The sequence below is a fragment of the Echinops telfairi genome, unplaced genomic scaffold (genome assembly GCF_000313985.2).
Source record: "Echinops telfairi isolate 266 unplaced genomic scaffold, ASM31398v2 ScPeMD7_7356;HRSCAF=8355, whole genome shotgun sequence".
In the NCBI taxonomy this organism is placed as follows: domain Eukaryota; kingdom Metazoa; phylum Chordata; class Mammalia; order Afrosoricida; family Tenrecidae; genus Echinops; species Echinops telfairi.
This window is the reverse complement of record NW_022111256.1, coordinates 895,040-905,492: the sequence shown is the minus strand read 5'-3', so window position 1 is coordinate 905,492 and position 10,453 is coordinate 895,040. Positions and strand designations below refer to the sequence as shown.

Sequence of the window (10,453 nt, the reverse complement as noted above, 5' to 3'; positions counted from 1 at the left end):
AGGAGGAAAAGTAAAACTGAAGTGGACTTGCATTCTTTAATGACATACAAGTTTATTTCAGACAACAGCAACAAAGAGTTGGCCCACAACTAGAGGTTTGGTGGCCTACGACAGGGCCAGGAAGTGATTCTGAAGGAATTAGTGCTTGACTTCCAGTACATCACCACCCCTCCAGCCAGGTATGACAAGCTGAAAAGTAAGTTCCGGTACGGTTCAGTGGTATAGAATGCTTAGAAATCATATTCTTGTCGCATTTTAAGCTCTGAGAAGTCCAGGCAAAGAATCATAAGTTAACTGTTTATCAGTGACTCCCATGCTGGGTGTTGGACTGAGTGCTATGCTAACCAGAATGGGGGTCACGTACCTGAACCCCCAGGATGGAGAGTGGCTCAAAGTCATACAGACAGACACCCAATGTCGTTAGAGAGGATGTTAGAGACCAGGTTAGGGTCCAGGGCAGGGTGGGGCTTGTGGGGACTAATCAATATAAAGCTGCCAATTGGACCCTCAGAGCTGAAGTCCACACTAAGCACATACTCAGAGCATGACTTCATACTATATAAACTAGTGATCAAATAAACAGGCACACGCCCCTATTCTGAACATAAATAGTATAGTTTAAGGTTTTTATTTTGTTAAGCACCTCTGTCATGTCCGCCACCATTGCCAGTGGAATCTGGGAGGTACTACTTCCATTCTAACAAGTTTTCTAGTCATTAAAAAAAACCTACAAGAAAAGTGTGCTCAAAAAAAAGAAAGAGAGAGAAAAGTATGCTCTTCAAATATATTGAACACCATTTGGGTAAATTATGAGAAAATGTTTACTTCTGTCATCTCTGCATATACAGGTCTGTCTTGGGGAAATCTTAAGTGTCCCAAGAACTGACAGTGCTTTGTAGGCAACAAAACGTATTTAGTTATTTAGCGACAAAACCAGACCTGAACCGATGGGCAGTGATTGAAAATATTCATTTATCTCCCCTCCTGTGAATATTCAAAAGAAATTCCCCAAAGAATGACTCAGCTGCTTCATTCCAGGGAGCGACGATCCATAGCAGTAGATAACATTTCTAAGATCTAAAATCTTGAGTAGACCACAACATTTGGCCTTGAGGGTTTCCAATAAAAGATTACGGGCCTGTATGTAGACTTACAAACTTGTCACTAATTGGGAAATTTAAAACAAATTTAAATTGTGGTTTGGGTGAAAGTTTACATGGCAAGCTAGTTTTCCATTTCACAACTGATACACATTTTGCTTTGTGACATTACTGTAACTCTCGCAATATAACGGCACCCCTCTCACTCCTCCCTGGGCTCTCCATATCCATTTGCCTTTCTTTTGGACTCCAGCATGATTTCTATTTCTAATTTTTAAAAGGAAACATCATATAATGTCCCTCAGGGGTTGTGGCATTTTGTATGAGGCTCAGATCTTTCTATACCATGGACAACATTTGATTTCTTTCTTTTTCTTTTTCGACTTTGCTATTAGTGCTGGGGTGAGATGATGTCGCTGCTTTGATGACTTGGGGAGGTTTGAACTCTACACTGTTCTTTCTGAATTCACACCTGTTTATGTTGGCTCCTGTGAAATGGTTCAGACAAGTCCAGTTAGCTGTGTAATAATACCCTGAGAATAGTCTATCATAAATAGAGGTCAATGCTCATGTCAAAGTTTGGATCTTTCTCTGAACATTCAATAGATGATAGGAAATACAAGTGATTTTAAAATATTGTTAGTGATTCAACTTGGAAATAAATATTTCATAGTACTCCTCTCTTAAAAAAATCCTTAAAGCTTGCAAAAGGAGGGACCAAAAATCGAGCAGCTGTGACATTGACAGCTATGTATGTGAGAAAACCCAGAATTTTCTATATATTGTGACTTCAAAACAAAATACAAAAGTGGGTACTCATAATCCTAATTGTAAATGTGTGTATAAGCTAAGTTATTCTCATGATCTCCCTAAGTAAATATTTTAAATAGGATCATAAACATTTTCATATTAATTAATTACCATCCTGACTCATCGAAAGTCCTTGGGCCGTACAAATGCACTTGGCGGAAAGCCAAAAGGGTGGGGGCTGAGTTCACTCAGAGGGGCCTTAGGAGCAAGTTCTGACAAGCTACCTCTGAAAGACCAATCATCGAAAGTGCCCTTGTGCACAATTCCACTCTGGCACATGCGAGGGCCCCCGGAGCTGGGGTCAGCATGACGGCCGCTGGCCAACTGGTCTACTCACTTGATAGGCTGTTGTTTCTCGTGAATCTTTATTTGGCAAAAGTTTTAGGCAACCACTCAACGATCTGAAAACGGGGAGGAAAAATGACAACGAGAGATTGGGAAAACACTCTCCGGAGTGCTGGGGGGAGGAGCGGTGCTCTTTGGATTGTGTCCGGGAAAGGGCGTGGAGAAGCGTTCAAGAAACAAAATGGATTGAACACCGTGTTGCTCTGCGTCAGTGGTTTTAATACGGGCTCTTGGTGGTGATCAATACCTGGTCGGATCATGTTCTTTTACACACCGCCCTCCGGATCCGGACCTCGGGAGCCCGGGGTTCAGCCATCCTCCCCCATCTCTTTCTTGATCCAGTCTACATAACTGAGTAACTTGGTGTAGAAGCCATACCCTCTGCTGCACCCAATGCCCCAGGACACAATGCCTGTGGCCACCCAGCGATCGCTGTTGGGATCCCTCACTGCAAAGACCCCACCACTGTCCCCCTGGCAGGAATCCTGCTTTAGACTCGGGTCTCCAGCACAGAACATGCTCTGAGAAAACACATCGTTCCTTTGTTTTCCTTGGAGCCACTTCTCACAGGCCTCTCGCCTGGCTACAGGCAGACGGACAAACCGGAGGTGAGAAACGATCCTCTCCTCTGTTATCCCAAAGCCACTGACGTAGCCCATGAGGCCGGTGTCGTAGAAGGTATCGTTGTCAGGCAGGCAGATGGGGAGGAGGTTGGGGCCCAGGGTGACACTATTTTCCAGTTCAAGCAGGGCAATGTCCCCCTCAAAGTTGTTGGATTCGTCCTGACGGTAGTCTGGGTGGATGCTGACCCTGCGGATGGGGTGGTTCCCCAGTTTCATGATCTCTTCTACGCTGGTGTGGCCCAGGAACACATCCACAGAAGCGTTGCCTTGTGCGGAGTGGTCCTTGGGGTAGAGAGTATGGGCAGCTGTGAGGATCCACCGGTCACCCAGCAGGGCCCCCCCGCCTCGCCCGTAGATGTTGGTGAACGCCTGCCAGGGGAAGTTGCCTGGCCGGGCCCTCTGCCCTCCGATGATTCGCTGTTTGGATTCCACTGGGTGGACTGGCTTCCCACACACTGGAGAAGAGAGAAAGAGAGGCCAGGCCAGGTCAGCTCCAGTTCTGTCCCTCCCTGCTCTCTGTGGTCATTCCGTTCCCCACTGCATCCTTTCTTATTGGCCTGTCCCTTCCCTCTTCCTCCTCCCGTTCCCACACTTCCTTCTTTGGGCTGTTGTCAACCTCTTTTCTTGGGAGTGTGTATTCTTGGCCACGTTTTCTCTCTTTTTAAGTTGGCGGGTGTGGGGGGAGTAAAGCAGACCTCCTGTTCTCCCAGTGAGACTCCGAGAATGCCAATGTTGACCCTGGTCCTCTAGGTGCCTTTCTCTCCGGATGTTCCCCTTTCTGGGGTCCTTACTCCACATCTCGATCTTTGACTTTTCTCCTTCCTCCCTTTCTCTCCGTTCTCTGTGCCCTAGCTCTTCAGAGAGCACGCCGGATTGCAAAAGACACCGAGAATGGCCCCCGGAGTTCCCATTCACCTGGCAAGCACCGGGGAAGCTTTTCTCCTTCCTGTTCATTCTTCCAAATGCCTTGGGCTGTGCAGGTGTACGTCCCTGAGAGGAGAGGAGAGGAGGAGAGGATTGAGCAGGGTGGCGATAGGTGAGAGGTCAGTGCACAACACTGGACAGCAGAGATAAGGACTCGGCATGGCCAAGGACCATCAGGCACACAGCTAGACAAAGATAGACTCTGGAAAGCGTTAAGAAGCTCATGCATTTTATGAATGTATAGCCATATGTTTGATATTATCCCTTTTCAGGAAAGTAGGCATAAAAACCAAATTTGCCGACATCGTATTCATGCTTGCATTTTGGTAGTGAGATTATGATACTAAAGGTAGCTAATGTTTTCTGATTGCTGACCGTATATCAAGCACGTTATTTGTGTAAGTGCATTGGATATTCACAGTGACATATTGAGGTATGTTTTCACAGTGTCTTCATTTTATAAATGAAGACATTTAGCTTAAGTAATTTTCCCGAGGTCATGAAACTTTTAAGTCCCAGAACCAAGAGGGTGAGCTAACCCTAAAGTCCAGCTCTTAACTAATACCTTCTATAATCTAGATCCCCCCCTCCGTTTTCATTCGTTTCAAATGCATAATGCGTCTAATTCCTTTTATTAAAATAGGTTTTAAAGATAGCCGCTGGTGAACTTGAGAGTACCAGCATACCTACTTGCGATAAATTGCAACCCCATAGCCCGAGGACGGCGTTGCCACAGTTGTGATGATAACAATAAGGAGGAGGACGGGGGAGGTGATGGCGATGTGTTACTGCTGGCGTTGGGACAGCGGTCATGGTCAAGGTCATGACGGTAGTTGTGGTGTTGGTGATCATGGGGATGGTGTTGGTAATGGTGATAATAGGGAACTGTTAAAAAAACCCCACCCAGTTGCCTCCTTTTTCAAGTCTACCAGATGCCTCCTGGCCTTGTGATTTAGGCCCCTTAAGCCAGTGCCCTGGCCCAACACGCCAATGCAGGGGCGTCCAACTCCATGAAAACGCGGGCCATTTGGGGCAACAGGCAAGATTCACGCGGGCCACATCACATTTACAAATTTTGTTAAATTTATAGTTTGACGTGAGGATTCAGGAATATGGATAGGATAATTAAGACACTATATAATTGCTTTTATTTAAACATTTATTTTATTTAATGTATTTATAAAACTAAAATTATTCTTTTTCCCCCGAAACTTGCCAGCTCTTTCCTCCTACTAGTTTTCACTTACCTCTTATGTTGTGACCAGAAAATATAACAAAGTAACTAATAAAAAACACAAAATGTTGGACAGCTGACAAACGTGATGCACAATCGTAATGGCTTCCCTCTAAAAATGTTAACTCACGCTGCCACAAGGTATGATTCATACCAGCACAACCCAGAGTGCTCTTTTTAACCTTTTCACTATGGGGATCTGTTCACATGACGTGACACTGAGAGTGGCAGACACATGGCGTCCAAACATCACTGGAACTGAGTCAGCACGTTTATCCACATCCACAGGCCCCCAGGGAAGGCACTGGGCTACGTGTAGACTCGTCTTCAGTAGTTAAAGGGTTAACAAGGGAATTCTGTGTACAGTATTGTCTCGATCTCCCCTAAGCGCTATTTTCTTCATAACAATTTTTTTTCTATTTTCATTTTATTCCAGAGCATCAAGGGCCACAAAAAATTACCTCGGGGGCCACATGGGCCCACAGGCAGCCAGTTTGACACCCCTGCTCCAATGCATATCCCCTAAGGATTAAGAATTGAGGAGAAAGGGGGAACAGATTACAAGGATCTACATATAGACTCCTCCCTGGGGAATGGACAGCAGAGAAGTGAGTGAAGGGGGATGTCGGACGGTGTAAGATATGACAAAATAATAATAATTGATAAATTATCAAGGGTTCGTGAAGGAGGGAAGAAGGGAGAAAGGGTGGAGGGAGGGAGGAGAAAAACTGAGGAGCTGATACCAAGGGCTGAAGTAGAAAGAAAATGTTTTGAGAATGATGAGGGCAACAAATGCACAAATGTGCTTGACATACAATGGATGGATGGATGGATGGTGATAAGAGTTGTATGAGCCCCTAGTAAAATGAAAGAAAAAAAAAAGAATTGGGGGGAATCTCAGGGGTTGTTGGCTCCAGACTCTTACCTCTTTCCAACTCACTGCTTTCGGCCCTGGTGAGCATCTTATAGTATGGCTCATGGCAATAGTACTGGATGCGCGCCTGGTAGGTGTGCACTCCCCTTGTGGTGGTGTAATGGAAGTACCCATTAGGCAGGCTTCGGGGCTGCCCACAGTCCTTGACTTTGAAAGAACACAGAGTCACGTGAGAGAAGTATGCTCCCCGGGAAGGACGCTGGAGATGGATGGGAATTAGATAGAGTAACATTCTAATCTGGGTGGAAGAGCCCTTGGGCTGAGATGGAGGTTCATGTGTTCCTGTGATCGGCCATAAGATTTGAAGGACACAGGAAGGAAGTGTCCCCCTCTTCCTTCCCTCCCTGTAGGTCCCTCAGCCTGGGCTTGGGAGGTCCCTGGGGCAGACATGTGCTTGAGCCCTGACTTACTCCTGCACCTGGGCATGGCACGGTGCCATGTGCCGTCATCTTGGCAAACAGCTGTGAAGGATGTCAGCACTTGCTTTCCCTGTTGGAGCAAAGGCAGAGGCACCATTAATAAAAGGGATGCGGTGACTCCCTTCTGTCTCTTACCTGCGTAGGGATGACAAGGAGTGAGAAGACATCTCTCAAGGGCTCAGTCCTCAGCCCCCCCGGCCCCGCCCATCGATGTGAGCTCATTCCTTCTCCCCAGCCTGCCCTCCCCAACCAGAGTTATAGTTATAGACAAGATCAACGACTCACACACCGAGCAAGGGCTAACTGTTAGACCCAATAGTCTCTCTAGACCAGGGATCCTCAAACTGCTGCCTGCGGGCCACATGCGCCCGCCAAGGACATTTATCTGGCCCGCTGGGTGTTTTTGCCCCATTTGTTTTTTTATTTCAAAATAAGATAGGTGCAGTGTGCATAGGAATTTGGTCATAGTTTTTTTTAAAACTATAGTCCGGCCCTCCAATGGGTCTGAGGGACAGTGAACTGGCCCCCTGTTTAAAAAGTTTGAGGACCCCTGCTAGACGTTTCCCAGTGGAATTCCTCAAGCACATCCTATACGTCTCTTCTCTGAGTCTGATTAGTCTTCCAGGTGAATCCATTCAATAAGAAGGGGCTGTCCAGGCCTGGGTGCCTGGCCCAGGATAACGCTAATAGTATGTGTTTTTAAGTAGTACTCTAGTTTCCCAGCTGTTGTGGGACTGAACCAAATAATAATGAATAATAAACAAAACAAAGGAGGTTGTGTTTCTTTTGTGTGGAAACAAAAGACCCCGCTCTGAAGCAGAACCATATCCCTCATCCTTCTGGAATGTGCCCCAGGTGATGCCAATATCAGTTTACTTCTCCCAGCCTTTCCCAAAATGCTAGTGTCTCTTAGCACCTCCCAAAGATGCTTGGGACTTGGGACTTGCGTTACATTCATTATATCTATGTGAACGGCCAGTGCAAAGGGAAAGGTGCTGGTGGCGTTGAAAGGGAGCAAAGCATCTGTTAGTCTTCCGGACCTTCTGATGGGACTGGCAGTGTCCTGGAACAAGGGACGATTCACCAGGCTGAGGTGGCTTGAGGAGACATTCAAATGTCTGCTCCACAAAGACTGGGTAACTACGCGTGTTTTTGAATACTGCATCTCCAGCATCTGGAACACCGCGTGGCACTTAGTAGGCACTTGAAATATTTGTTGAGGGAATTAATGGCCACTTAGGGACATACTGTCCATCTCTTCTCTGAGTCGCCTTTGTTTTTCAGGAGGATCTATTAAACAAGGAGGGGGTGTCCAGGCCTGGCTACCTGGCCAGGGATAACCCTAATAGTATGGGTTACAAATAGCCTTGCAGGTTCTGTTTTTAGGGGACTGAACACGGTGATAAAGCCGAGTTCTTTCCTGGGTCTGCAAAGCGGAGGACAGGAGGGTGGCCTGAAGTGAGACTACCAATGTGCTTCCTGGAGCAAGAGGCGGGCTTGTGTCCTGGTCTCTGCTCTACAGCAAATCCCTGTGTGCTGTTGAGCATACCACTCTTTGAAGCCACTTCCACCTTTGCCTTTTCAACGCCTAATTCTAAACCGAGCTATTGGAGGAGGCCAGTGGTTCTCAAAGTGGGTTGCACATTGCAATCACTTGGAGAGCTTTAAATGATCCCAATGTCCACTGCGCCATTCCAGGCCAGTGGAGTCGGAAACTCTAGCGGGCAACCCAGACATCCGTATCTTTAAAACTTTGTTAGTGTTTCTCATGTGCAGCCAAGACTGAGAGCCAGTGGGGCGGGTGACCCTTGTCACCGGGATGACTCCCCACCTGCTGGCCCAGCTCTCTCTCCAGCCCTGGGCTCTCACCTCCATGAGCTCGTAGCCTTGCTTACAGGAGGCAATGAAGTAGTCACGGAACTGGTACTTGGGTTGTAGGTCCCGGATCATGGTGAACTCGTCTAGTGTTTTGGGCTGGGGGCACTTGATGACTGTTGGGGAGACCAGAGGGCATGTTTATCTCAGACTCCCTGCTCCTTGCTCCCTCCACCCAACCCTGTCCGGCAATAGAAGCCTCCACGCCAGCTTACTCTCCGTGGTGTAGTGCAGCTTCCAGCCTCGGCTATCCCCGGACTCATCTGTGAAGAAGAGCAGATCTATGGCGTTGCCACTGCTGTCCAGGTCGGGGGGCCTCTGCGTGCCACAGAACTCGCCGATACTCTTCCCACTGGCATAGATCTGGAGGGGAGGAATGACGGTCATTGCCCCATCTTGGCCACTTCCCCCAGGGCCACCTGGGTCATCGCTTGTGGCTAGAGGTGCTGGGAATCCTGCTTTGGGGGTGTTTTCAGTTTAAGGGGGAAAGGACTTGCCAGGGCCCGCGTGGGTAGGGGGTAGGAACGTACCCAGCCCACGTGTAACCTTGGTCTTTCTTGTCCCCGGAGGACACAGGAGGCAGCGGGGGAAGGGAGCAGCCAGAGGGGGACGGGAAGGAGAGGAAGAGGCCCTTCAGGAGGTCAGATGTACCTGCAGCTGGTCATAGGGGCAGTGGACTTGCTGGTGGTCATCGATTTCAAAAGGCTCCAGGAACTTGAGGTGGAGGGTGAGGCCCCGCTCGACCCGGATGCTGTAGTTGCAGCGCAGGTCCGAGGGGTAGGGCCGGGGGTACTCCAGGCTGGAGATGTAGCCCGAGGGCTCAGTGTACAGCTCGCTGCCGCAGGACGCTGGGAGGGGAGGGCAGAGTCGGGCCCGGGTCACAAGCAGACCCTGCCCCGGACCCAGCAAGCCTGGCGGTCGTCCTTGCCTCCCTCCCGTACCCACGCGCCCTCACCCTGGCAGGAATGCCCATCTGCTTGAAGCTCGTAGCCTGGCCGGCAGGAGCAGAAGTAGCCGCCCACGTAGTTGTGGCACAGGTGCCGACACAGGGGCTGGGCAGCCTCTTCCACAGAGTTGAGCTGGGTGGCACACTCGTCAAGGTCTGGAAGGCATTCGGGAGGCAAGGGTGAAGTTCCTGCCAGGGAGGGATCTGGGAGGGGGCGGTCGGGCTCTGGTCTCAGAAAGGTCCATCGCCAGAGGCCACTGGGACCTCGTGGAACTCCCCGATGGGGGAGAGCCAATGTTGGCAGACTTCTGGAAGAAGTTCTCTTGAGGGGAGGAAGACACAAGGTGAGGATTCTGGCTCCTTCGTATTCAAGCTGCTCATTTACTGGGCCCTTGATCAAGACGGCCAAGGCCAGAAATGGGGGCTTCCTCGCGGGACCACTCACCCACAGCCTGGTAATAGGCAAGGAAGCCTTTGTAGAACATCACCGTCCCATTCTCCTCGTTGGAGAAATCCGTGTGGAAGGTCAGCAGCATCTTGTTCCCTTGGGACAAGAACTCCTTCTTCCCAGGAGGGTTGCCCAGCGGGGAACCCAGCTGCCCACAGAACCGCCCCAGGTTTTTCTTGTCTGCGGAGATCTGGGGGCAGAAGAACAGCGGAGAGAAAAGAGAGATGTCAGAAAGTCCCCTCTGTCTGGTCCTACAGAGGGAATCATGGCCCCCAGGTGGTCACCACCTGCTGCCTTCTGATGGTGGCAAAGGTCCCCAGGGGGTTTGCATCTGTCCACCTGGCTCTCCCAGGGACAAATCCCTCGTCTGTTCTGTGGCCCCGACTAAGTCCTGGGGGTGTGGTGGTTTAGGACTTGGGCCACTAAGTATCCGGGCCACGGTGGTGAAGGCACCAGCTGCCGCCTCTTCCACGGGAGAACGAGGAGGCTTTCGAACCCCGTGAAGATGGACAGCCTCAGAGCCAGTGGCTGCTCTGCCCTCCAGGGCCGCCGCCGATGCATGCACGCATCGGAAGTCACTCAGTGGCAGTGAGGGAGTGAAGCACACCCCAGATGTTCCTTCGTCTCCCCCAGGGCTCGCGCCCTTCTGCCTCAGGCATCCCGGTCCTCTTGGCCCCTCCTGGACCATGCCTTCCTTCCCAACGCCTGCAGGGCTCTGCTTACCCCATTCACCGCACTGAAATGAAACTGCCCCCGCCGTCCCGCTCAGCTGAGGACCTCGGGGAACTCAGGAGC

At 49.7% G+C, this 10,453-nt stretch overlaps 1 protein-coding gene across 1 annotated transcript in view; it reads right to left on the bottom strand.

Moving 5' to 3' along the window:
• Positions 1-2,256: 2,256 nt before the first annotated feature.
• C1R (complement C1r) overlaps positions 2,257-10,453 on the bottom strand; it is a 10,144-nt gene continuing 1,947 nt past the window's right edge. The window contains exons 3-11 of the mRNA XM_045296005.1: positions 9,656-9,848; positions 9,220-9,366; positions 8,916-9,112; positions 8,480-8,627; positions 8,259-8,380; positions 6,381-6,459; positions 5,962-6,117; positions 3,794-3,868; positions 2,257-3,333 (exon numbers count right to left, since the gene is read on the bottom strand). Coding sequence (XP_045151940.1) covers positions 2,564-3,333; positions 3,794-3,868; positions 5,962-6,117; positions 6,381-6,459; positions 8,259-8,380; positions 8,480-8,627; positions 8,916-9,112; positions 9,220-9,366; positions 9,656-9,848 — 1,887 coding nt within the window. The 3' untranslated portion in view covers positions 2,257-2,563. The remainder of the gene's footprint in view (positions 3,334-3,793; positions 3,869-5,961; positions 6,118-6,380; positions 6,460-8,258; positions 8,381-8,479; positions 8,628-8,915; positions 9,113-9,219; positions 9,367-9,655; positions 9,849-10,453) is intronic.